At 41.8% G+C, this 27,900-nt stretch overlaps 1 protein-coding gene across 2 annotated transcripts; it reads right to left on the bottom strand.

Moving 5' to 3' along the window:
• Nucleotides 1-27,807, bottom strand: LOC149322454 (cytokine receptor-like factor 3). 2 transcript variants are annotated; one of them, XM_089478052.1, is made up of 8 exons: nucleotides 27,686-27,807; nucleotides 17,132-17,339; nucleotides 11,355-11,442; nucleotides 9,515-9,692; nucleotides 8,631-8,853; nucleotides 7,570-7,702; nucleotides 3,779-3,891; nucleotides 1-2,926 (listed from the first exon to the last, which is right to left on the bottom strand). In XM_089478052.1, exons 1-8 carry the CDS (start codon nucleotides 27,800-27,802, stop codon nucleotides 2,670-2,672), a joined length of 1,317 nt encoding a protein of 438 aa, XP_089334178.1. In that variant the 5' UTR covers nucleotides 27,803-27,807; the 3' UTR covers nucleotides 1-2,669. The 2 variants fall into 2 exon arrangements, with proteins under 2 accessions (XP_089334178.1, XP_089334187.1); XM_089478061.1 differs by having other exon boundaries at nucleotides 11,355-11,439.
• Between the last annotated feature and the right edge of the window lie 93 nt (nucleotides 27,808-27,900).

Genomic DNA, 27,900 nt, shown 5'->3' with positions numbered 1-27,900 from the left:
AACGGTTTAACAAATTTTATTATTAAAGTCGTGATACAAAGTATCTTGAGGTAAATACATACGTGGTTCATAAACATACTTCTATTTCAGCTTTGGTTTCTAATACGGACACCTCCATAACACTATGGGTAGGGTGTGAGAAAGGAGCAAGCCAGACATTTTATCAGTGGCACACTTCATGATTGATGCCTCTGAATTTTGGTCCTTGTATCAACAGCCAGCTAAGGTTCTGAACAGCTCCTAAATTATGGTCCTTAGGTCAACTTGCTCAAACAAGCTTTTTCCTTCTCAGATGGATCAGACACCATATCAATTTTCAGTGGCATAGAATCATACAATACTGTCTTTTTTATGAGGGGGGGAGGGAGAAATGTCCTGTATCTCTTATTAGAAAACTACTCGTGCTAAATGGGAGTGTGAGATCTAACCAAGTATTTGTTACAGACCATTGACTAAGAATGGATTTTTAATGAAGTCTTTGTATTCCTTCCTCATTCAGGAAGGGGTGCTGGGCTGAGAAGTTAAGACCCTGATTGAACTCTTTATTGGTTTCATTTAGCCCTACATACTGTACACTTGACACACAGGAGTCTACTGCATGTACAATTTTGGTTTCTCCCATTTGCCACAGGTAGAAAGCATGGAATGAAACAAGGACTTTGCATATATACATCTGTGAGTAGCCTCTACCCATTCCTTTGGCGGTGGAGCTGCTAAGTCATTCAAGAGGTGTATTCATATTCAGGAGTACAGATATATAAGCCCTGATTTACATAAACAAACTGGGAGGGCAATCGACTCTCTGCCAAAAAGCAAGGCACACCCCAGTACTAAATGTGAATTGGCCCCATTCTTACACTATTACAATTTAAACACTGGTTTTGTTTATTCTGTTTCAAGTATGTAGTCACAAAGATCAATACTGAGACATAGAAAGCCCATGGGTGGGGTGGCTTGCTTTAGACAATTTTATAGAGGAAACCAAACACTACCATCCACATCCTACACTAGCATGAAAATAAGGCAAATGGATGATTGCTTGGATGCAAGGGAAATCTTTTGGTATGGCTTAACGACTGGGAGAAAAATTGGTTCTGTATGGCTCAGGAAAAAAAAAACATGAAGAAACCACAGTTTAAAAAACAAACAAAAAAACAGCAAATTGGGCCTCAGTATACTAAGAATCACTATCCTATGTTCTGCTCTATAGATACGTTCCATGACAAAATTATCTCCAGGGTCCCAGCTGTGCTTGCCTGGAGAAAAGCTGCTTAACGCTATTGACAGGTTTCAGTACAAAGAAGAAACTAGTGCTTGCTGCAGAAACTGGGTTATCCCCTTGCACCCCCAAACCCAGGGCCCACTGGAGATCTTGTGGCTGCCTGGGGTGGCCAAGTTCTAGTCTAGGTTAAGAGCTGCAGATAATATTCAATGGTATAGTATAGCTGCCATCAAAACTGGAAAACACGCTAGTTATTGCAATGGGCCATTTGTACAGAATGTGCTATTTTAACCAGATGCTAGATCTCTTTGATAACTGCTAAAATTACTTGTTTCCTTTGCACAGTCACATGTGCCTGAACCATGTGGGCAAGCATGTAAGCAAGGCCTTCACTGCATATGGTGTGCAAGCCCAGTTTATTATTTTCTGCCCATATGTTAACTCTCTTCAAAACACAGCAAAATATAGAAATCCATGGTGAACATATTCATATGTCCCTTTTTCTACAACAGTACCTCATTTACTGCAGAATTCTTATAGCACAGGGTCCTTTCCCAGTAAATTACTGCAAAATTGCATAGATAAGAAGGGAGACAGAAACTCTGATTCACAACCATTTTGTCTGCCACTTCATATTGGGTTCCCCAAACAGACAGTTTTATGTGGGAATGTGTGATAGGATCACAGTCAAGGCACTACCTGTGGCACTCAGCGCAATGCTTTTCTAAAGCAAAATACACACTAGTAATATAAAGTTCGACCTACATGCCAATAATTTAGTGACACAACTGAATGAAGTAGGGTCATAATTTAAACTTCTTCAACACCTACAATGCTGTTCAACAAAAGCTTGAGAACTAAGGCACACAAACAAATGCTTCAACTCAGGCATCTTTGTTGAAGAGGCGAACAGCAAAAATTCCACCAGAGGTAGAAGATATCTGACAGGCCAAGCAGCATCAATGCTAAGTGGATAGCATGCCAGCTACCATTTACCGTTTCAGTACCTTGCTCTAGTGATTAGGATACCATGCATGTAACTTTGGTCCATAAACCCTGAGCCAAAAGAATACCATTAGACAAAACTGGAGCTGTTGTGTAAGTATACCCATTCATAGACATGAGTGCAAAAATATTATAAATTCTAGCTTCTCCTCCTGAAGAATTCCCCCACTAAAAAGACATGACGTAACAGCAATCATGAAACCCTACATAATTTTCCAGGTTACTCAAAAGTGTTTCACCAGTATTTTATGTGAATCCAGTAAAAAGGACAGAGTTCAAGTAATGTTGACCAGGCTGCATTAAGGGACTCACTCTCTTACAGACCTACAACACTGTATTAAACACACACAAAGTGTTGAGTCTCCACTAGTAAATCATTGCATCACCACGCCCAGCCACCTGAGCAACCATTTAAAATGATCACTGTTTCTGAGATCAGAGGTTAGAACACCAACACTTTCCAGCCTGGATAGGAGAATGAACATCCAAAATAAAGAGAGACACAGCACTGGTCAAGTACCCAGTCAAAGACCACTTCCCTGTTGTTGGAGCTAATTGTCACTCTGAGTCTGAAGTTCCCTCCCTCATTATTGTTTGAAGGACCTATATTCACAGCTTCCATGTCAAATGTCACAGCTGAGCCCGAAGTGAATGCAGGCAACTGGTTTGTCATCTCTTTTCCATTTACAAAGACAGCCCCTGAAAAAGAACAAGGTAAGAAAATATTAGTATGCACATATAAACAAATATATCTCTGTGCAGTCATGAAACGCCCATGAAAAACCAATAAATATTAATCTGTCTTTTAAAAACCTTACAAATGAATCCTGAAAAACTACCAGTCTGTAAGAAATCTACATATTTGCATATTTACTCTCCCTTGCTGTGTGCCTTCATGTTGTTTCTGACTTATGGTGAATCTGCTCACGTTATGCTATTATTAACAGATTGAAAACTCTCTTAATCGTAATATATTGAATTCCTTTTTAAGGGGGGGGGAATTATAATTTTATGTACAATATTGTATATGGATGTTTTAGTTGGTAGCCGCTTTGTCTTGCTACAGAAAAGCGGGACAGAAATAAGAGTTTTATTTATTATTTATTTAACCTTTTCACAGGGTTTTCTTGGCAAGACTTGTTTGGAAGATGCTTACCTTTGCTTCCTTCCTTAACTAGTTCTAAATAGTTGTGGAATTTAAAACAGTATGTTGGAATAGCTGAGGTCTAAGAACCCTAAAGGCAGCAGATCCCCTCTGATCTTGGAAGCTAAGTAGGGTCAACTCTGGTTAATACTTGGACAAGAGACCGCCAATGAATACCAGACACTGTAGGAAGGAACTGGCAAAAGCAACTCTGAGTATTCCTTGCCTAAGAAAACCCTATAGAGTTTACGGAAGTCACCACAAGTTGACAGGCAACTTGAAGATACATATCCACATACATGTTAGGATACATTAGAGGTCACCACAGATCATGTGGGCTAACACTTCTATCTAAAAGGAAGAAAAAAGGTGGAAGTATAAGAAAGTTTGCATGGGGATGTACTCACCGTTTGTGCTAACGCATACCGCTTTATCTCGCTGTAAAGAATCCCAGCCATTCCGCTGCTCCACACAAACACCTATGCTGTCCCTTTTGTCTGGTTGGCCAACTGTTTCAATTCTGTGAAGAAAACAAAAGAAAGACTGGTCTCATTAGATGTGACCATTTCTTGCTGGTAATGGATGAGGAACAACTGATTTCAGAAGTCTCCATGCTTTCAGGACTAAACAGTAGTGCTGGATTAGCCTCAGAGCCACACCACTGCTGAGATACAGTCCATTGCACTAAAATGGGCTACTCTGACACCCTTGTTTCAGCTTGATCAGAAGTCATTTCCAGAGAAAAACTGTTAATTATCTGTCATTCACTTGAATGGTTGCATCTTCATCAAGCAGCTGTCTGGGACAAAAACTCAACCCAAGAGTATGGGCTTGGGACTTGTCCATTCACTTCAGTGTTGGGGCAACTTGGTGGTTTTCAGCCAATGGACTCTCCAAATGCACACTAAAACTACTGAATTCAGGGCAGCTTTAATTAAAGGGGTGCTGCTATTATGCCATTTTGAGGATAGTTACTCCAAGGACAGTGAACAATCACATCAATTCAGAGTGCTAAGCCTGGGATGCTGAACCTCTGTATAGGAAAAAGATCCAAAAACAAAAAACAAACAGCTTCATTTATATACCGCTTCATACCAAACTAGCAGTATCTAAGCGGTTTACAACTGTAAGCTAACTGCCCCCAACAATCTGGATACTCATTTTAGCAACCTCAGAAAGATGCAAGCCTGAGTCAAGCTTGAGCCCTTTTACTCGTATTGAACTTGCATCCTTATAGTTTTGAGTGAGTGGCTGCAGTACAGGCATTTAACCACTGAGCCACCAGGGTTCCTCTATCCTTGCTCAAGTAGCAGGGCTCCATTATCCTTGCTCATATTCTATTAGTATGTTATTTTAGGTTTACAGTGAAATATTATGAAAGAAAGTACCTCCAGATCTGATCTCTACAGGATGAGAAGCCAATATGCTCCAAATGTTTAAAGAGTTGCCTCCTTCTAGTCATCATATTAGTGTCTTCAGGTTCAAGAAATAAATGGGCACAGTTGTTGTTTTTAAAATACATGTGATAATGTCTTGTAGTCTGTAGTGAGAATAACTGGTTGTGGAATGTGTGCTCAGACATAAATAAATTTTAAGCAAAATGTTTTAAGTGCAGGAAAATAGTTTTGGCTTTGCTTATTTTTTTTTTAAATGGTAGGCTGGGTAATAATGGTTTAATGGAGATTATCGTACTAGTCCCGCCTCACTTTTGCTGCAATCAAGTGACTTAAAAAACCCACAAACAAACCTGTTTTGGAACTTTTAATACTGCACTTCTCTTCAATAGGGTGATGGGACTTTTTGCACTATCAAGGGTCCCTGCACACCCTCTTCCTCATTCTCCTTTAACCCTGCCTCCCTGTCTTAGTCACTTCTCCCCCTCCCTCCTACCAAAGAAGCAATGGCTGCCTCCTCATAAGTAAACAGCCATTCCTTCTTTGGCAGGCTGCAGGGGAGCACAGAGAAGCCTACTTCTTTTGTTCTCAGCACTGGAAGTAGAATGTCTATGGATGTTCAGGGACAGAGGGGTAAAAAAGGGAGTAATGTCCACACACACCACGTGGGACCATCAATCTCTGAAGTACCCTGGAATGACCTATTGCATATACCTCAATAAGGTAAACAGCTTAAAGAGCTATGCACAGGATTTTCCAATTCATTAAAAGTTGAGGCATAAGCATGGATTGGCTACATGATAGCTACTGCCCAGCCACGAGATCGTGCAGTAGGATCTTGCTATTACAGTTAAAATCCTGCTTCTATTCCACTATTTAAGAACAGTATGATAATCTCCAATGTTTCATGCTATAATTCAAAACTAGAACCATACTGTGCTGCTAATACTCTGAAGGAGAGGAGGATAAACACATATTTCAACAAGAGCAAAGTAGGAGGCAGACTTTAAGTGCTGATAGATGGTCCCTTTAAAAGCCCAATATGTTTTGAACTTTATCTAAATTGGCCTTCTTCAGGAGCTACACTATAAAATACAACTAAAATTCCATTAAATATATTAACCCAAACAACACAAAATCAGTTATATTCTCTACAAACATATAAAATACATTGTTCAATGTGCCAAAGTGTGCATACATACCTTGAAACAGAAATCCGTTTCTGATTGAGACTGGAACATGTTGGGTTATTTAAAAACAATAATAAGAAAATAAAGAAGTGGCCATCTATCAGCACGTGGAGCTTGTCTCCTATTTTGTTTTTCTGTTAATTATCTAGCCAGCATTCTTGTTCTCCAGGAAACTTCACAGATAGCTGAAGGATTGCTTTACAATATCAAGGCAGGAGGAATCTATATCCCTTACATCATGGAGCAATCTATAGTTTAGAATCTTTCTTAATGTTTTATCAGTGTGTACCATTTAAAAAAAATATTGTCCCGAACTTATGCACTTAGAAGTGAACAGCTCAGATGTCTCTCAAAGCCAATGTGTTTGCCTTACAGCAGCAGTAGTCCCTTAGGGTTTACTTAATGCCACAAGTTCATTTTTGTACAAAAATAGTAAGAACTGCCTTACAGGATACAACCATCATGTCTAATGTTTGGTTTACAAAGGTAACTGACCACTGTGGGAAAACTCCTAAGCAGGGCAGAAAGGAGACATCACTTCTTTAAGGCAATAACTTTGTATTCCACTGAGTTCTTATAGTTGAGGTTTGCTCTGATCCATCTATATTTTGCAGGTATGGTGGTTGGGGAAAAGATGCAAAATAAAATGTTTTGTCACCCTGCTTTGTAAAGCAAGAACAAGTCATCATTTTCATGTCTGGACAAAACAGAAAATTATGAGGTGCCTGAGTAACAGTTAGAATTACCATAGAGGCTCAAGGATCATGCTGGCTCATTTTAATTATAACCAAATGCACTGTGACCACTTTGTGAACCTCCCTGGGGAGGGGATCAAACAGCCTAGGTGTAACAGTCTAATAGACCTAGGCTCACATCTCCACCCAAATAGCCATAGAAAGCCAGAAAATCCAAAGCATGGCCTCCACTAATGACTTATGACAGCCATATGGAGCTTGTTAGAGCAGTTAGGAAAGCCTATTAAGGAAGAACCACTCAAGCTAGGTGACAGTGTAATCAGAGAGTGAGTCTCTTACTTTAATAATTACAACTGGCACCAGAGCATTCCCACAGAGGCCTTCCCATCGCCAAGACAGCATTATCTTGGGGGAAGCAGCTCTGTTAAGATTTTTAATTGCATTATATTGAATTAGAAATCTTAATTCTGAAAGCAAACATAGCCCAAGCAGCCTTTTCCCACAGGGAATGTCCACCACAGCCAGCCCTCCCAAGTTCATCAGAACTATAATTAAGTGGGAGGTAGCAAAAGCTGGATACAAATGGATCTGTACTGTCAATGTGGAAGGAGAAGTAACTGTTATAAGAGCTCCAGGGGGAAAAAGCGAGCTTCTCTATGAAGAAAAATGACTAGTTAAGGGATCAGTCAGAATAATATTGGGTAAATGGGTTGGAAAAGATCTTTGAATTAAGACACCCAAAAATAATTAGCAAGTCCTGGAAGCTAGCAAAGAGAAATGCGAAGAAAATGTTTCCGTTTCTCATTCAGCCCATAGAAGAATATTTGTAATGTACGTTTATAGCAATCCCTTGACATATAGTAAAGAATCTCCTTGGATAAAACAAGGGACACTACTTGATTTATGTAGCATTACTTACCGGAAGGTCAATGTCTGACCACAGTAGTAGGTTGGAGCCTTGGAGTACAGCACTCCACCTGCTTGTGAATCATTTCGAAGGGCTATGTTTCTTCGGCTGCTCAGGCTGTAGCCTTCAAAGCCAGGCGTCCACTCTATCAAAGGAAGCATAAATGGTAGCTAAATACACAAACTGACCATCATCTAAAGAGGCTATAAAACACTATTTTGTATTCTAGATTGCTGGCACCACTAGTTTATCCTTGGAGAAATATATCCCATATTCCTTTGGTGTGAATATATTTGTATGCATTTCAAAATGGGAAGCCTCTGCTATTCAGAGGTAGGAAAAAACTCTGCAAGGCCCATACACTTTAAAATTTTCATAGTTACACTAATGATCCTAAGCCTATAACCTGACAAAAAGATGAGTATTGCATCCTCATAATAATGTTCAGGATTACAGTCTCACTTGGATGTCAATGGTCCGTTACAGACGGGCTCTTGAGGCGCCCCCCATCATGTGCTAGGGGTTGGCCGGGGACCTAGCGTCCACACCGGCCTCACCCCTAGCACGTGACGGGGGCGTAATAATGGTGGTGCCCTATACACAAGGTGCCGCCATTATTATGTGTTGGACGCATAGCGTCCGCACGTTGTGCGGCGCTTATGACGTTGCAAGTGCGCCATTGGGGCTTCTTTTTTGCTACATGCGGGAGCCGCACGGTTTGGCTGCTACGGCTCCCTCACGGAGCAACCACCAGCGCCGGCAGACCGCTGCTTTTAGGCGGTCTGTAACGCGCCAATGTAATTTAAAATAAGTGTCTCTGTGATTGAGAATGCAAAATCCATTTAAAACTAAGTATTTTACCATGAGCGACATTAGCATCTAAGGAACAAATTGCCTATTAAAAAAAGGTCAAGCTTGAATTCTGTGAGCTGGAACAAAGCATGAGAAGTGGTAGGCCGGGGAGGGGGCAGAAGAGGGAGGGAATTAATATTATGGGAAGAGAGAGACTGAAATATTTGGGTGATATCATATAATGTCTGACATCAACACAAAATAAAAACAGCAACCAATACCATGAGGCACTAATGTGGAACGGCCAATTTGAGAAACACTCCATGGACTCCATTCCTGACGGCCATCTCCTCGCGCACAAACTCTGAACTGGTAATCAACATTGGGATCAATATGCAGTACTATGAATTCTGTGTCTGAGCCAACATACACATCTTCAAAGTGACTACCAGTACTCTTTCGATACTGAAGCCTGTAGTCTTGTGGGATGAAGTCTTCATCAACCTAAACAGAGTAATTTATAGTATTTACACCCACTCTTTCAACATCTTTTAAATATAATCTATCAAGGCAATATTGTAAAGTAGTGGTCACACACATCCTTGCAGGTCTAGACAAATGGCTGACAGGAAGTCATAAAACTCCTTTTCTGTCCCTGAAGAAGGAAGTTTGATAGTGAACAAAGAGGTCCACCTTGAAAAGTTTCCGATGTCAGAAAAGTAAAGGCTGCTGCTGCTATTTGTTTGCCATTAGAAATTCAACAGAAAAGCAAAAAATTAAAAATTAAAAAAATTAAAAAATTAAAAAGAGGTATTCTAGTGGCAGGCTTGGATGAAAAGTTATCCAAAAAATCCAAACCATTCCCATCTTCATGGCACACACCCAAGAATAGATGGTAAACTATACGACTGGAGCTGGCATAGTTTGTGTTCCGTTGGAAGCAATGAGAATTTTTTTTTAAGAAACCCATCCAGAAAAGGCGGGGGGGGGGGGGTAGGGGAGGTCAAATACACACTTCTCTTGTGTCCTGTCAGCAAAAGCCCAGAAGGGCATAGGAAGTGGCACAGATCCACCCTTCCAAAATCCTCCTGAATTGCTCTATTAACCACAACCAAAAGGAGAAAGTGTCTATTATAATGGATCTTAGAAGTACTCTGTTACCCACCTTGCTCCACCGTACCAGGATACCTCCAGGCTTCTCAATCAGTTCTTCTATCTGTACTGGCGGTCGAGATGCAACTGTACCATGGCTGAAGATCTGACTTCTCACGACTGTAAGGAGAGAATCATCCAACTGGGCGGATAAACAAGGCACATCAACCAGTGACGGCACTTCAGGTAAACTAAAGAAAGAAAACATTGACCTAACTGGTAAGATAAGTTTTTCATCCAAATCATTAAAAAAATCATTAAGATTTTGGAGCTCTTGACCAGGGATCAGAGAAAGAGGGCGAAGCAGATACAGCAAATGTATTTGCTTATTCATCACCCACACTCTCAAATCTAGTTGCTAGATTATCATCAAAAGTGTTATAGGTTTTTTAAGCCTCAGTTATAAAAATGATTTATGATTAGCTGAAATTTAGCCTAATTACACTACTTCTTCCTCTGGTGTTCTGTTCCAAAATGAAGTTTTTTCTGAGAATTAAAATGAGACTGTATTTGAAGGGGAAATAAATCCCAGTCCCACTGGTTCATTATCTGAGCAACCCAAGAAAATCTAAACTTACCTTTATAATAGGTAAGAGTCCTCCTTATTCAGATCAACTGTCCTAAGTGGCAAAAGGCAGATATAACCTTTTATTTGTTTATTTAGAGATAAGACCATATCTCATCATATGAACATGCCAGAACCCCAAAATCTTCAGGGAAAGGCTTTCTTGTGGTCTCACAACATCATAGGCTCATTTGGCGAGGACATGAGAGAAGCCTTCTCGGTGACTGCTCCCACCCTCTGGAACTCTCTCCTGTGAGATGCTAGGCTGGTTCCCCTCTCTGCTCTCCTTTCACTGGCAGGCAAACTTTTCTTTTCAAGCAGGCATTTAATACATAATTGTGCCCAGGGAGGCTTCTTATTGGGGTGTTTGTTTAGTACAGTGGGATCTCCTTATCCACAAATTTGCCATTCGCAGATTTGAGCATTTGCAGATGGCAAGCCTGTATTGCCATTAGGCACAAAAGTCCTTCCCCCTCCTTCTTTTCCTTCTCCCATCCTCCTTCCTTGCTTCCGCCGAGGCTTCTGCCCTGGCTTGGCTTTCAGGGTGGACTCTGCTGCTCAATCAGCTGGGGCCAGGGCCAGCGCTGAGGCTTGAGTCTCTGAGCCCCTGCCCCCCCAGGCCCAGCACCTGGGACGGAGCACATGGGCTCTGAAAGCCAAACCTTGGCCCCAGCTCCGGCCCTGGCTGACTGGGCAACAGATTCCACCACCATAGCCAAGCTGGGGCAGATGCCTCGGAAGAAGCAAGGAAAGAGATAAGGAAGGAAGAAGGAAGGGAAGGAGAGAGGGGGGAATTCCAGTCACATTCTCCCTAATGGTGGTGCAGCCAGGTGGCCACGCTGCCATTAACAATACAATTTGTGGATTTTGGTATCCGCAGTGGGAGGGTGTCCATAATGGATCCCCACAGATACCAAGGGCCCACTGTATTTTTTAATGGTTTTATATTTTTACCTTAGTGATTTTTAAAGGATTGCTCATTTTTATTTGTTATAGTAATATTGATTGAGAGTTCCTGCATGGTCTTTTCCAACTCTATCATTCTATTATTATTATTATTTTATGGTGTTTTAATTGTGTTTTAAAACGGTACTGTTTTATTGTTGTTTTTAAGCTTTTGTGAACCACCTTGGGTCCAAGACAGAAGAAAGGCGGCAATATAAATGAATGAATAAATAAATAAATAACCCTACAGTTTATCACTCATTCCTTCCAGTGTCAAATGTCATTTTGAATTCTGATTTTACTCTACCTAATTTGATTACATCTGCAAATGTATGTCTCTTACCTATCCAGCTGAATATGCAGTGCCTTTTTGGTAAAGCTGCAAAGCTTGTCATTGTTCTCCCCTGTAACATCATGAATAGCACTTTCTCCTGGAATGAAAAAACGTAAGATATTCCTGTTGAGAAAAAATAAGTTCCCTTCACATCTCAGTAGGGATCTCAGTAGGGAAGGAGAAAAACCTGGCTCTCCAGATGTTGTTGGATTGCTATCTCCCATCACACCTTGCTATTTACTGACAACAGCTGATGGGAGTTGTAATCTAACACTATTGAGACGTTGTCTGGATTTTATATATCAAGATATGATTTATCATTCTCTGCCTGAACACAACTACTTAACACCTTCTTTTACATTAGGATGGACACTATGTGGCCTCCCAGATGCTATTATGGCAGCTAAAAATGTGATACTGTTGCATCAATAGAAATATAGTATCTAGTGAAGTAATAGTGCCACTCTATTCTCTATTCGACTTTCAAGTCATTAGTAAATATGTTCCACTAGTAACTTCTCTTAAAATGAAGAGGAACCACTGACAAGTGCTATTTGGGTTCGATCCTTCAACTAGTTACAATTCCATCTAACAGTAGAACTGTCCAGCCCTTATTTGAACAGCTTGTCTGTAAGAATATAATGAGAAACCTTATCAAAAGCTTTAGTGAAATCAAGATGTACTACATCCAAGGCAGTCCCCTGAATGAAGACCATCATAAAGCATAAGCTCTAGCAGACTATTAAATTATGTTTATTGCTGATACACATCACTCCTTTTCCCACTGCCATCAACATGTGCTGTTCACTCACTCTTCAAATATCACAGATTGTTTATGTTAGAAAAAGAGACTGTGGAATAATGTGTTTTTAGACGACATTGTTCCACTGCAATTATTGAAGTGCAGAACTAACTAACTACAAAAATAAGTTGATAGTTCAAAAAGTGACACGTTCTTAATATGAAAGAGTTTAAGTGCCTCTGAACACATGCAGATTATTCTTCTGAGCTACCGAATAACTGCATCCTCTGTCTTCCCACTCTTGCATAACCTCCAATGATCCATGTTACAGCACATGTTTTGCAGAAATTAGATTAGAGTCCCAAATTCAATCTGTGCAAATTCTCCAGTTTCTAACAACCCCTGTTTTCAATCACTCTCTTCCTCTTGCGACCATGCTTCAGCAACTAACAAGGCAAAGCCACTTATTTACTGCATCATCGGAACAGTTAATCCTGTTAACCAGCAAATTTGCTTTCTAAGCCTTGTTGGGGAAAAAGAGTAATATATTTTTAAAATACCTACTTAAATTTAACTAGCCATTTCCAAGCTCTGAGTGCCTACTAATCCACAAATTGATCTGTTAAGATTCGTTGGGTAAAGGGAATAACTAATTAGCTCTGACACCAATATTCTGAGTCAATAGAGAGCAGTTTTGTACATACGTAAGTTAAGATAGAAGATTTAGGAGTCTCAATTGAAGATATCAGAGGGTTGAACCTGGACTTTCTGCATGCAAACTATGTGCTCTACTACTAAGCTGTGGCCCTTCCTCATATTTCCTGTGAAACAAGAGACACAAAATTTCCCTACCCCAAACAGGTGCAAGCCAAAGCTGTTTTTATGTGAGTAATGCAGCTTGTTATGATCTAATTCTAAAATATTTCACATTCTAACATTAATTGCGCAGTCAGCCTAATCATGGTATTGTGTTTGGCACAGCAAATGAAATTAAAGAAATGGTAAGGAACACAAAAACATATAAAACATATTGGATTCTATTTGGGACAGAAGAGAAAGCTACTATGATGGCTCATCCTGCCCAACCTTAGACAAAGAAAAGGAGAGAGACCTTAAGGTTTATGGAAGAGCAAATATTAGCAAGTTTGAAACCACCACTTCAGTCCTTAGGATCTCCAATTAAAGCATATCCACAGTATCAAATATGCAACATATTTGCAGAAGACATATGGTTACTGCTTATTCACATCTGCATGGTAACACAGTTAAATAAGATACATGACACAATCTTATGCTCCACATTTTCCTTGCCCCACTACGGCCTACCACATGTGGAGCAGGGAGGTCAGGGAACAGCTAAATCAAATAATGTCAAGTACTGGGTTTAAGCCACAGAAGATGTGGGTCTGGGGCAGACAGCCACACGTCTACTCTCAAAAGCAACCAACACGAGTTGGGTACCCTGGGCTAGACAGTCCAACATGCTAATACTCCAACATTAGGCAGGCTCTGTTTCAAGCAGCTCCTGATATCTTTGTGCATACAGTTCAATAAAAACAATTCCAGAGAGACATTCTGATCTTCATTTGGGGATTACAATGTCCACTGACTTCTGAATTATCAGATTGGCTGTAGCTGTGGTCTGTCCCCATGCATTTAGCATGAGAAGTAGCACAGTAGTAGCATAGGGGCAAAGTCAGAAGGGCAGGGTTCCTTATGCCACATCCCCTTCTAAGGATCTACAACCTTATAAAAGAATATATTAACAATACTCAGTGACTGAGGGTTTTGGCAAACTTGAGGCTTGAGAGATACTCTTTGTGTTTTGTTTCATTTATTTTTTTCCTGTTAAAACCCCAAGGTCTACCCAGAAAAAACAGAGTAAAAGCAGTTGCTGAGATGAGTGAGGGGCACACTCTCGAACTAGGGCACCTCCTGGCACATGCTCAGCACAGACCAAGGATTTCTTTATACAGAAATGAATTCAGAATCCTTTCACAAATAACCCATCCCCTTTCTTCTCTGTAGCTGGTAAATTTGGTAGGGAGGGTGGACTTTTCTGTTGTTGGTGTGATTGCTAAATAGGTTAGCTGCCAGAAATGTGTGCCAAAATACCAACTCAGCCAGAGACATCTCAGGAGTCTAATCTTGTTCCTGGCCAACCAACCAGAAAAGAGGTTGGGTAAAAAGTGTTCGCAAGAGGACTAATGTCCTCAACTGGGAAGACACGAAGGGGAGACAAATACTTCTACTGCAGCTGCTGAAAAGGAGGGAACCACCACCAATGCAATACAAATAAGAGATGCCTGAGGAAAAAGGTTGCAACAAGGAAGTCCCTCTTGGCTGACCTTGAGCATCTGCATCTTAGGACATCCAGCATATTTATGTTGCCAACTCTGAGGCCTGGAAACATACATATAGAGTACAGAGTATAAGATATAATGCAGAAAGCAGCCTGGAGAAGAGAAGGTTAAGAGGTGATATGATAGCCCTGTTTAAATACCTGAAGGGAGGGAGCTAGCTTGTTTTTTGCTACTCCAGAGACTAGGACCCGGAGCAATGGATGCAAGCTACAGGAAAAGAGATTCCACCTCAATATGGAACTTCCTGACAGTCAGGGCTGTTCGACAGTGGAACAAATTCCCTCAGAGTGTAGTGGAATCTCCTTCCTTAGAGGTTTTTAAACAGAGGCTGGATGGCCATCTGTCGGGGATTCTTTGATTTAGATTTCCTGCATGGCAAAGGGTTGGACTGGATGGCCCTTGTGGTCTCTTCCAACTCTATGAGTCTATATGTATTAGAATATTGTGTTACTAGGAACAAAGAGGCTAATGTAAGATAGAATTCCTATTCAAAGGTCAACAAAGAGATGAGACATCTGCATTTCTATCAACATTGAGATATGAGCAGATTTTACCACTAATAAACCTTGCAGGTGCAATAGCTCATGTAATCTGATGGAAGGCAGCCAAAAACCAAGATCTAGCTCTACATGGTTTTAGCTTCAACAGGATCCAAAATGCTGTCACATTTAAGATTTCTGTTTTAATTGGATGACATAAACACCTTTATTTTGACAGGACAACTGACAGCAATCAGACTGTTTTGCCAGTCTCCATCATATGAAGAGAGGGATACAACATAGCCTAGAAGCTATGCTGCTCCTGATAACTTGCAAACGGCCTAGACAAGGTGATGCTGGCAAGATAGAGATAATCTTTACTCTCATCTAGGCTTTGCCAAAATACATTTACAGTGGACCCTTGGTATCTGCTGTGGTTTTGTTCCAGGACCTGTGGATACCAAAATCTGTAGATGGTCAAGTCCTATTATATACAATGGCATAGTTAAATAGTGTCCCTTCTAGAAAATGGCAAAATCAAGGTTTGCTTTTTGAATTTTATGTCTTCTCGTGTTATTTTCAAGTTGTGATTGAATGACTGAATCCATGCATAAAGAATCTGTGGATATGGAGGGCAGACTGTATAGCCCATTATGATTGTAATGGATGCTTGTTAAGATGCTTTGGAGCTGAAACCGATGGGCCCAATAAAGCGGTCCATGGCCGCTGTGGTGCAATTTGCACTGGGGCCAGGGCAATCCCGATCAGGGCAGCTGCCACAGTTTTGAACCGAGCTGGCAAAAAGAGCAGTCATATACTTTTTTACCACTCCTTTTTGGTCCAGTTCTTTGTAAAAGATGCAGCCTTGGTGCCATTTCCAACAGCTCTCGGGGCGTGCATCATCTAAACCAGTGGTTTCCAACCTGTGGGTCAGGACCCCTTTGGGGGTCGAATGACCCTTTCATGGGGGTCACCTAAGGCCATTGGAAAACACCTATTTAATTACAGTTATGAAGTAGCAATGAAAATAATTTCATGCATTTGGGTCACTACAACATGAGGAACTGTATTAAAGGGTCGCGGCATTAGGAAGGTTGGGAATCACTGATCTAAACGCTTTGTCCCGGATGCGACTAGAAACCATTTTATTTGGCCCGTTTGTTTCAGGCATATGGATACATAATATATGCTGTTAAATTTAACAATGCTCGATGAGATTTAACAGTGCTCGAGTAGCCTGTGTATTCACAGATGTCTATTTAGAGATGTTCTGCTCCTCAGCAGATGAGATGGTATTTCTTAATGGAGAAAGGGCTGAGCTAGATTGTTTAAAAATGTACTTCTATGTGATCTTTATAGAAAAGCCTGCTAGAGAGATGCAGAGAGAGATTCAGTCCCTATGAGGGTGTAACATCTTATTTGCCATATACTGTAACATAATCAATGTATGATGCTTTATATGCAATATAATGTGATGGAAGAACAGTGCCAAGCCTTAGGGTCCCCCCAAGTGGTTTAAGTGGTATATATCTAAGAGGACTGTATATATATCTGTATATCTATAATTTCATATAATAAATAATTTAAAAGATTCCCAAAGAGGCTGGTCATTTCCTCATATAAATATCCTACAATTCCAAGATTTAAAGATGCTTAAGGGAAGTGTTGATGGTAAAAATCAGACAGACACAGTTAACATCATTATTTGGATGCCCAGGTGGCCAGAAAGTAGTAATGGGACCACAGACAGAATCCAGATACCATAAGTGACAAATAGCAAAGGACCCTCATTCTAAAGAGATAAGGCTGGGAAACCATGCCTGTTTTACAGAACTACTCTCCTCTTCCCACTCAAATGGAGCTGAATCACTTTCACCTTGGCAAGATCATGAAGCCTTTTCCATGGGAACAGCCCATACAGAAACCAGGATGGATGAATAAGGAACTTTCAACTGAGCTAACTTTTAAACAGAACATGTATAAGAAATGGAAAAATGGGGAAATCATCAAAGAGGAAGGAAGGATCTATACAACTATGTTGGTACACATGTAGGGCCAGTTACTACCTGGTTCAAAGGGGGTGACATCAACCAAGGGATGAGACTAGTTGATGCAGCCCCTTCGTACATGCTCTCAGTGTACACAGTAGTTTGTGCAGAACACATACAATCTAAAAGAAAAAAAATTAAGACATCCTATTACCTTCCCGGAGGAGCTTATCAGCAGTACCAACTCCATGTTCTATTAGCTTTTGGCACTCATCCAATGGTTTGATGCTTTCCTGTTCTATGGCATTCACTTCCTGCAGCAAGGACACCAGTCGTTCATCCAGCAGCTTCCTCAAGGTCCCTTTTAAGTCATTAAAATGCTGTTCAAGTACATCCCTTGTCAATGCAGCACTATCTTTGATCTATATGGAAACAAGAGAAGTAAGTGCAGCCTTCAGAAATGATGGACCAAAACCAGCAGCTCTTGCCATTCTTAATGTGGTCACCAGCAGCATGTCAGACCAACATTCACATAATCATGTTCAGACACATTCAACTTAAGTCAAGCATCACAGAAAAGGACCCAGCACAGAGAGCAGAAAGACACATAAAAACTTTAGTGCCCCTCCCCAAAGGGGAAAAACCCACATCAACAGAATTTACATACAGGTTTCTACCCAATCCAATTCAGAAGATCTATTATCATCTAATTACCCTCCACCCCCATTCTTGCCTTTTATAACCCTATCTAAGGAAATAAAGGATAACAATGCAAATTAAGGAAAGATTTTGGGGGGAAGGTTTTCTCTCTGTCCCACCACCATCACATGCATGTCTGGTGAGGACACAGGAGAGAGTTTTCCCAGTGGCTGCTTCCAGGTTGTGGAATTCCCTTCTGTGGGAAGTTCAGTATACAACACCTTCTCTGCCTTCCTTTCACCAGCAGCCAAAAACCTTTTTATTCAGATAGGCCTTTGGTTTAAAATCAATGTAATAAAGTGTCTGTGATGGGGTTGTGTTTTTAATGTATTTATTATGTTATGTGCTTTTATATTGCTTTAATTTTCTGCTTTTAACTTAATAGCTATTTAATTTTTTCCCAAAAAACTTTTGTATAAATAATATTTTAATTATACCCCTTTTTCTAAATGCTGTATGCCAGCTTGGATCTTGCATAGCGAGAATGGTGGTATATACAGTGGACCCTTGTTATACGTTGGTGTTTGGTTTCCAGATCCCCCGTGGATAACAAAATCCGTGTATGCTCAAGTCCCATTAAATATAATGACATAGCAAAATGGTGTCCCTTATAAAAAATGGAAAATCAAGGTTTGATATTTGAAATTTATACTTTTTTGGAATATTTTCAAACCATGGATGGTTGAATCCGTGTATAAGGAATCCATGTATAAGAAGGGGCGACTGTAAATCAAATAAAGAATATCAGTAAACATATGGCAATATAGCAGAATTTCAAAACAGATGTCCCAACAACAATAGTTATCAAGATGTCTGAAAAGTTTTTCAATGGAAGAAGACTGATCCTTTCATGAGTTTCAGGTTCTTGCACATCCATTCCTCTCCAGCAGAGAAAAAATAAGAAACTGGATTTGTACGAGATTTATCTGAAGGTGGGACAACATAGTTCAGCTTTTACTTTCTTCCCATAAGGAGAGAGTGTGAAAAGACATCATTACAGAAAGAATAAAGCTTGCAAATCCATAAAGTACTGAATAGGAGAGAAATCAATCAGGAGCGAACCAGATGGGAAAGTAAAACTGACTCATATACAAAAAAGGCTGCAGAGATATTAGCCAGATGTAACTTCTTGATCTTTAGAGGTACCGAGAAACAACACAGGATGCTCTACGACGGTTATGTAAAGCTGACTTCCTGTTTAAGCTGCATTCAAATGGCTTTTTAGTCCTCCTACAATTAAGCCTTCTTCACATGTTATTTCAGGACTTCAAGGGGTGGGGGGGGGAGGAAGTGTGTGACTACATACATAAACCAGAAGAAGCAGGAGAGGAAACAGGAAGAACTTCCTCAATTTTTAATGTACTGTATCTTCGCCTTAGGGCCTCCATACATCGGAAATAACTTGAAGGCACATCACCACCACCACCACCAAGTCAACTGTTTGGCTATGCAAAGTAAAAAGCATATAGGCCCAGGATCAGATGCAAAGGCTTTCCATTAATCAAGTCTCTTATGCAGTGATTGTCAACCTTTGGGCCTCCAGATGCTTGAATTTCAGTTTCCGTAAATTATAATCATTACGTCTCATGGTGATGGAACTACTTGGCCACTGCTATTAGCTTAAAGTATAAACAGAATAATGAAACAGTAGTACACAGCAGTCCAAGAAGTTTGCTTTTGTTTTCCAAAGATATTTCCTGGCACTTTCTTTATGGTGGAGAAAGCAAATCATTGATCTAAGTCCTATTTAGTGCTAACCCACAAACTCCATTCAACATTTGTTTCAGTAGGTCTATTCTAGTTGGAAACTAAACAATTGGAGTCAGGCCAAGCATTACAACTGTTCACATGTGGAACTGGAGCCTCATTATGAATAACATACACCTAAATATCACACTGGTATATACAGGTATACACTGGTTAAGGAAGTCAATGGGTTCCAGAGCATCAATCTTTCACAGAAAAAAATGGTACTAAAGGTGGAAATACCATAGAATGAATAGGGATAGATTCCTGCACCACAAAAAAGAACAATTCAGTGTGTTTCAGCAACCTTTTTACTGTTCACACTTCCTCAGGAGTTCTAGCAGCAACAGCAGTAGCTTACTTTGCCCATTGTAGGCAGGCACACATGGCTACAGCAAGATTGGCTAGAGTAAAATCCCATTCTTTCCCAAATTTCCTTGTATTATATACTGCAGACATACTGCTGCAACCTAACACTATAACTTTCCTTTTTCCTCCCAGCCCCTCCTTCACATATTTCCAAAACTGACTGTTTGAAAAACAACTACTCAGAGGATAAGGAGGAAAAGCAGGGCTGGGAGCCTTGAAAGGACTTTGTTAAGGAACTTCTTTGTCAGATGCTTTAACTAAAACATGTCTGTAATTTGAATTACTAAGTACTTCCAGACTTTTATGAAGCTAAAGAAACACACAAGAACACCACTATGTTTTTTATTGGGTGGGCACCTTAACATATTAGGCTGATACCTACAGACTAAGATCAAAATCCTATTGATAGCCTCCACCAAAACTGTCACATTTTATTAACTGTTGAATTATGAGTAAACCCTTAAGTAAAGTCAAATGATTTATAGAACCTTCTCTAGCTGGGACTAAGAGGATTCTTAAATATAACTTTGAAAATAGCAAATTTTAAAAAGTGGCTTTAAGTACTTTTTTCAACATGTTGGACTCTTTCAGATATATAAGTACTTTTGGCAAATTCTCAGCCATGCAGCAATAGTTCCCCAGCCCCATTAAATATTGCTTCTCAGGATTATTATTATTATTAACCTTTATTTATGAAGCGCTGTAAATTTACACAGCGCTGTACATACAATCTTTTTAGTTAGATGATTCCCTGCCCTCGGGCTTACAATCTAAAAAGACATGACACAGAAGGAGAAGGGAGTGGTGGAGGGAAAGGGTAAGAGGTTCAGCAGTTCCTCTCTACCTCCAAGGCCTGGACCAAGGTAGATGGACTGGAGGGAGGGCTTGGCTTCAAAATGGAAGGTTAATCTTCATCCAGGGAAAATACATACTCTCAAGTAGGATAATACATATACAATACATAGCAATACAGGAAATGGTTTGATAAACAGGCACCAAAAGAACATCAAATAGTAAGCAACAATTATGCAATGCCTGGGAAGGCTTCTCTGAACAGGATGGTTTTCAACTCCGTTTTGAAGCTGGTTAAAGTGATGGCTCTTGCTTGTGGGGGAAGAAGGATGCCTTTAAAAGCAGACAATTAAGAACTAACTAGGATGGTTATCAGAACATATCACAATATCACAGATATGCATCCACTACCCAACAACTTTGGATTTTTTCCAAAAAGAAACACATCCGGTTTTATGCAATACCACCTGGTCTGCTATTATTTTTATCATTATTTAAATATGGTTTTTTACTTGTTGTTAACCACCCTCAAGACACTCTTGACCCATGGCAATCCTGTGGATGAGACATCTCCAAGACCCCCTGTCTTCCACTGCACTGCCTAGTTCCTGCAAATTTATATTTGTGACCTTAATAGAATCTAGCCAGCCAGCCTTCCTCTCTTTCTACTCCCCCCCCAGCTTTCCCAGCATTATTTTTTCCAGTGAGTTGCGACTTCTCATGATGTGTCCAAAGTACAACAGCCTCAATTATATATGGTTACCATTATGAAAATATAAAGCTACCCACATTTGGTAACTTTAGAGACATGAGCACACAGAATTGGAAATCAAGAGTTAACGTTTCTTTTTAAAAAAGAGAGTGACCACTGAATCCTGTCTGTATGTTTCTGGGTTGTTTCTACTGGATGGATGGGGAAGCCAACATCCATCAGCTATTAAATGTACTTTTGTCCACTGCTGAATGGGAAAAGAATTTAGAAGGAACAGCATTGAACACTTTTAGACCCAACAACCTCTCTCCTTGCTTCCCTTTAATGATACATATATCTACATATGTACAGGTCCTGGTAACATTTCACTAAATCAATGAAGTATGCATAACCTACCATGGCATTACTTTCCACATGGTGGGATTACTTGTGTCTGGGAGGCAAGAGGTTACGCTCATGGAAGCAGTAATGCTAGCAGGGTCTTCCATGTCAGGAAGGCTTTTGTGGAGGAGTCAGCGTTAAGTGTATGTTATTTAAATGTATACCAAACAGCTACTGGACAGCCGCAATAGTAGGGGGTTACACTGGTGGAGGATATCAGATTCGGTCCAAATTGGATGCTACAATTAATACAATGTCAGTGGATGTTACCTTGGCTCCTACTGGTCCAGTGTTAATGGATACTTTTCAACTTGTGCAGCCTGATGATGTGGACAGAATCCTTGGAAAGATAAGAGCCACCACATGTGTCTTGGACCCTTGTCCTTCTTGGCTTATTAAACAGGCCAGAGGGGGACTGACTGAGTGGGTAAAGGAAGTAATCAATGCCTCCCTACAACAAGGCAGAATTCCATCCTGCCTAAAGGAGGCTGTTGTGAGGCCTCTGTTAAAAAAGTCATCATTGGATCCCACAATAATGAATAACTATCGGCCAGTGTCTAACCTACCATTTCTGGGCAAGGTTCTGGAACTTGTGGTGGCTTCCCAACTCCAGCGGTTTCTGGATGAAACGGATTATCTAGATCCATTTCAATCTGGTTTCAGACCTGGTTATGGAACAGAGACAGCCTTGATCGCCTTGGTGGATGACCTATGCAGGGAACTGGACAGAGGGAGTGTGTCCCTGTTGGTTCTTCTGGACATCGCAGCAGCTTTTGATACCATCGATCATGGTATCCTTCTAGACCGCCTCTCTGGGATGGGGCTTGGAGGTACTGTTCTACAGTGGCTCCGTTTCTTCCTGGAGGGGCAAACTCAGAAGGTGGTACTGGAGGACTCCTGTTCGACCCCTTGGCCATTGTCCTGTGGGGTCCCTCAAGATTCTGTGTTGTCCCCTATGCTGTTTAACATATACATGAAACCGCTGGGAGAGGTTGTCCGGAATTTTGGGGTGCGATGTCATCAATATGCAGATGACACTCAACTCTACTACTCCTTCCCACCTCAATCCAAGGAGGCAGTCCTAGTTCTAAACCAGTGCCTGACTTCAGTAATGGACTGGATGAGAGCAAACAAGTTGAAACTTAATCCAGACAAGACAGAGGTGCTCCTGGTCAGTCGGAAGGCAGATCAGGGAATAGGGGTCCAGCCTGTGTTAAATGGGGTCACACTCCCCCTGAAGACACAAGTTCGCAGTTTGGGGGTAATCTTGGACTCAGCTTTAAACTTGGAGGCCCAGGTCTCTGCTGTGACCAGGAGTGCTTTCGCACATTTAAAACTTGTGTGCCAACTGCGCCCGTTCCTTGAGAAGCCAGATCTGGCCACGGTGGTACATGCCTTGGTTACATCCCGTTTGGACTACTGTAATGGGCTCTACATAGGACTGCCTTTGAAAAGTGTTCGGAAAATTCAACTGGTTTAAAGAGCTGCTGCCAGGATGTTAACAGGCGCCGATTACAGAGCCCATACAACTCCCCTGTTGAAACAGCTTCATTGGCTGCCAGTTCGTTCCCGGGCACAATTCAAGGTACTGGTTATATCCTACAAAGCCCTACATGGCTCAGGTCCACATTATTTGGCAGACCGTTTCTCCTGGTATGAACCTGCCCAGACTCTGAGATCCTCTGGAAAAGCCCTTCTCTCCATCCCAACACCTTCACAAACACGTTTGGTGGGGACACGAGAGAGGGCCTTCTCAGCAGCTGCCCCTAGACTCTGGAACTCCCTGCCCAGGGAGATAAGAACGGCTCCCTCCTTGATGGCTTTCCGACGGCAGGTGAAGACCTACCTGTTCAAACAGGCATTTAAGGAATCACTATAAGAACAGGCAGGAATGTTGGACTAGTTTAATCATTCTGTTTAATGCATGTCATTTATCTATTTATTTTTTAAATGTTTTAATTGTACTTTTTGTTGGGGTTTTTTGTTTTTTAATTGCTGTGAAGCCGCTCTGAGTCCCAGTCCTGGGAAAAGAGCGGGATCTATCTATCTATCTATCTATCTATCTATCTATCTATCTATCTATCTATCTACCTACCTACCTACCTACCTACCTACCTACCTACCTACCTATCTCAGGAACAGCAGCGGTGGAACCATAGCTAACACTTGTTCGTACTGCACAGAAGGAGACATGATAAAACCCTTCTGAATTATTTTTTAGAAAGAAAACCCTATGATGAGACAATCCAAGATGAAACAAGAGGTAGTGCCAGAAGTTGGAACTCCCAAGCCAGATAACACTCAATGAGTTACTGCAGCAGAAGATAGCTACAAATAGTACTGTGGCTAATGACAGAACTGGTCTCAAGCCAAAAGGATGTTCTCCTATTGATATGCTCAGAGGTAAAAGGAAAGTCTGAAGCTGCACAACATATATTGTAGGAACATGGAATGTGAGAAGAATGAATCAGGGGACATAGTAAAAACATGACATAGTAAAAACAAGAAAAACAAATGTTGCAATATTGGCATGAGGAAAATGAAATGACCAGGAACAGGACATTTTGAGTCAGACAGTTACATAGTTTTACATTAAGAAAAAAACTGATAATTTATATAACTTTCAAGTAGATGACAAAGACACATTGGCGGTTTACAGACCGCCCTTTTGGGGCGGCCTGTTCCTGCCCCTTTCCCCGCCGGATCGGGGCCTCAGCTGCCACAGCAGCAGCCTCTGAGGCCCTGATCCGCCACTTTCCAGGCCACGGGGAAGCGGCAAAAGGCCACTTCCCCGTGGCCTGGAAAGGGGTGTCCTTGGGGCTTCATGCCCCAAGGACACCCAACAGCGGCGGGGACAAAGAGAAAGGGGCCCCTCAGCCCCTTTCTCTTTTGTGATGCTGGTGTAGCCGTGTGAAGGCTTCACCCAGCAACACAAACCTGGAAGGAGCTCCGTTTCGGAGCTCCTTCCAGCGCTGCAGAAAGGGTGCCCCAGGCGCCCTCACGCAGTGCCAGGACGTCACTTACACGCCGCTCTGTTTGGAGGCAGCACGGTCGTGACGTCTCAATGGCGGCGCCCATGTAGAATGGGCACCGCCATTTTGTACATACTAGGTACATACTAGGGTTAGGGTGTCCGGAAAGGACGCCCTTACCTAACCCTAGTAGTATTTTTTGCGTGTCTGTAACGCACCATAGTTAAAGATTTTCCATACCTTGACTCCTCATGAATCAGAATAAAGACTATAATCAAGAAATCAGAAGAAGATGTACTTTTAAGGCCTTAAGGACAGATTTAATCAAGATAAGAGAAATGCAGCTATACATGGTGGAGAAAATGTTTTATTTAGTGTTGTGTAGGGATCATGACCACATATTTTAAAAAGTGTATAAATGGCTTTTGAAATTAAAGACAGAAGATGAGCTGGTAAAAGAGTACATGACAAAGTGGGCCCAAAATTTTGGGCACAATGTCTATATGGATGCAGTGGCATCAGTAAGGGAGTATGGGGGGGTGAGGGCTGCACTGGGTGAGACCCCAAAAGAGGGATGATACCTGGTAGAGCCTTCTTACCACTGCGGGTGTCACACTGCTACTGCCAGTGCCCACAACTACTTCTTCACTTCTGTGGCTCCCTCCTTGAGGAAGCCAAGGCAGCAAAAGAAGAGGAAGGGTGAGCATGCCCCTCTTGGCTTCACCTCCATGCAAGGCAAGGGAGGGCAAGCCTGGTCCTCGTGGTTTCGCCTCTGTGCAGCTCTCTCTTCATGAGGAAGACAAATTGAGGCAAAGGAGGAACCAGCTCGGCCTTTCTAGCTTTGCCTTCATGTGGCTTCCTCGTGAGGAGGGGGGCATGTGGAGACTTTTGGGGGGCGGGTTGAGACCAGCCCTCCTGGCTTTGCCTCCATAGGGCTTCCTTGTGAGAAGTGAGCCTTGTGGAGGGGGGGGAAAGTCCAGCCCTCCTGGCTTCGCTTTTGTGCAGCTTCCTCAAGAGGAAGGAGCCACACGCTTTGCACTGATTTAAAAGGAAACCAGTATAAGGGCTAATCCACACTGCAGAAATAAAGCACTTTCACACCACTTAACTATCACAGCTTCATCCTGGCGAATCCTGGAATTTGTAATTTGGTCAGGTATTCAGCCGGGTTTGTCAGAGAGCTCTGGTGCCTAGACAAACTACAAATCCCAGGATTCTGTAGGATAGGGACATAGCAGTTAAAGTGGTTTCAAAATCCTTTATAGTTGCAGATAACCTTTAAGATAATGTATAGATGGTATCTAACCCCAAATAAACTGTCAAAACGTCTCAGAATGTTTCAAATCAATGTTGGGGATGTCAAGATATGGAAGGCTCTATTTTTTATATGTGGTGGACTTATAAGAAGATGAAAAATTACTGGTCTTTGATTTATATGTCAATCCAAAACATTTTAAAGGTATTTTTTTTAATGTATAGTCGAAGGCTTTCATGGCCGGCATCCATAGTTTTTTGTGGGTTTTTCGGGCTATGTGGCCATGTTCTAGCAGAGTTTCTTTCTGATGTTTTGCCAGCATCTGTGGCTGGCATCTTCAGAGAATGCTTTGCCTGGAAAAAGTTGGGTGTATATATACTGTGTGAGCCTGGGAACGTTTCTTGACAAGTTTCTTCAGAGGGGGTTTGCCATTGCCATTTGCTGAGGTTGAGAGAGTGTGACTTGGACTAGGTCATCCAGTGGATCTTTATGCTCGAGAAATGGAACCTTGCTCTGCAGAGTCTTTAAGTCTGATGCTCAAACCACTCTGTTATTCCTTTATTATTGTTGTTGTGTGCCTTCAAGTTGTCTTCTGACTTATGGTAACCCTAAGGCAAAACTATCACAGGGTTTTCTTGGCAAGTTTCTTCAGAGGGGGTTTGTCATTGCCTTCCTCTTCAGCTGAGAGTGTGACTTGCCCAGTATTGCCAATTGGGTTTCCATGGCTGAGCCAATATTCAAAATCATTTCTCCAGAGTCCTAGTCCAACAATCAAACCACTACACCCGGCTGGCTCTCTCTGCTACTCCTCGCACACCAGTCAACAATCTGACATTCTGGTTTATGACAGACTGGGAATGTGTTGTTGATGTGTGCCTTCGACGTCTTTTCCAACTTACGGGGACCCTATCATGTGGTTTTCTTGGCAAGATTTGTTCAGAGGATGTTTGCCTTGGCCTTTGTCTGAGGCTGAGAGAGTGTGACTTGCCCAAGTCCACCCAGTGGGTTTCCATGTGAAAGCAGTGATTCGAATCCTGGTCTCCAGAGCCGCAGTCCAACACTCAGCATCACCACACTGTCTCAGGGCCAGACTGAGAGGACTTCCACCAAACGCCACTCGCACACTCCCAGCATGGATGGACATGGCACATCCACACTGCAGGAATAACACAGTTTGACACCCCTTTCGGTGCTGCAGCTCCATCCTATGCAACCCCTTGGATCTGTAGCTTTACAGGGTCTTTTAAGCCTCCTCTGCCAAAGAGGGCTGGTGCCTCACCCAACTACACTTCCCAGGATTCCATGGGATGGAGCCAGGGCAGTTAAAGCATATCACAGCTGCGTTATTTCTGTGTGTAGATGCACCTTGAATGAGGAGGGACAGAGATTGATGGAGAGAAGAATACACACACACATATATATAAATATAGTACAATACATAATATATATTATGTTTCATATATATATATATATATATATAGAGAGAGAGAGAGAGAGAGAATATACATTGCTATATATATATATATATATATATATATATGAATATATAAAATAAAGCACTCCCACTGCTGTGCATGGTCCTTTCCTGTGCAATTCCCCTCCCTGCCACTTCAGGGCAGAACTAATCCACTTTCAGACCGGTTTAACCGCCTCAACTCAATAGCTAGGGAATTGTGGGGATTTGTAGTTTTCTAAGACACTCTCTGTTGAGAGCTCTGAGGCCACAACAAACTACAGGTCCCAGGATTCCTCAGCACGGAGCCGTGGCTGTTTTAAAGCGGTGTGAAACCGGGTTATTTCTGCAGTGCGGCTGCAGCCGGAGTCCCACCCGACCCGAGATACCTGCTGTCGGGCCAAATGGAGGCCCCTGAGGCGCTGCTGGAGCTCGCGGCGGTAGCTCCGCGCGGCCTCGATGCTCTCGCGGGCCTCCTGCAGGAGCGCCTCCGTCTCCAGCTCCATTCCCTGCTCGCAGGCCCCACTCCTGGCAGCGGCCTCACACCCGGAAGCCAGCGCATCCGGGGATCTCGGCGCGAGAGGAAGGGGGCGGGCCTTCGCCT

The sequence above is a fragment of the Sceloporus occidentalis genome, unplaced genomic scaffold (assembly GCF_023333645.1).
Source record: "Sceloporus occidentalis isolate IW3139 unplaced genomic scaffold, rSceOcc1.0.p SCAF_1, whole genome shotgun sequence".
NCBI lineage: Eukaryota > Metazoa > Chordata > Lepidosauria > Squamata > Phrynosomatidae > Sceloporus > Sceloporus occidentalis.
Note: the sequence above shows the minus strand (reverse complement) of the source record. Positions and strands in the feature narration are given on the sequence as shown.

Excerpts from the sequence above, each read along its gene's own strand:
- LOC149322454 (XM_089478052.1), bottom strand. The coding sequence starts at position 27,802 with ATGGAGCTGGAGACGGAGGCGCTCCTGCAGGAGGCCCGCGAGAGCATC. Across the intron at positions 17,340-27,685 it reads TCCATTTGGCCCGACAGCAG|ATCAAAGATAGTGCTGCATT; the intron begins GTATCTCGGGTC and ends GTTTCCATATAG. Across the intron at positions 2,927-3,778 it reads GGTATGCGTTAGCACAAACG|GGGCTGTCTTTGTAAATGGA; the intron begins GTGAGTACATCC and ends GTTCTTTTTCAG.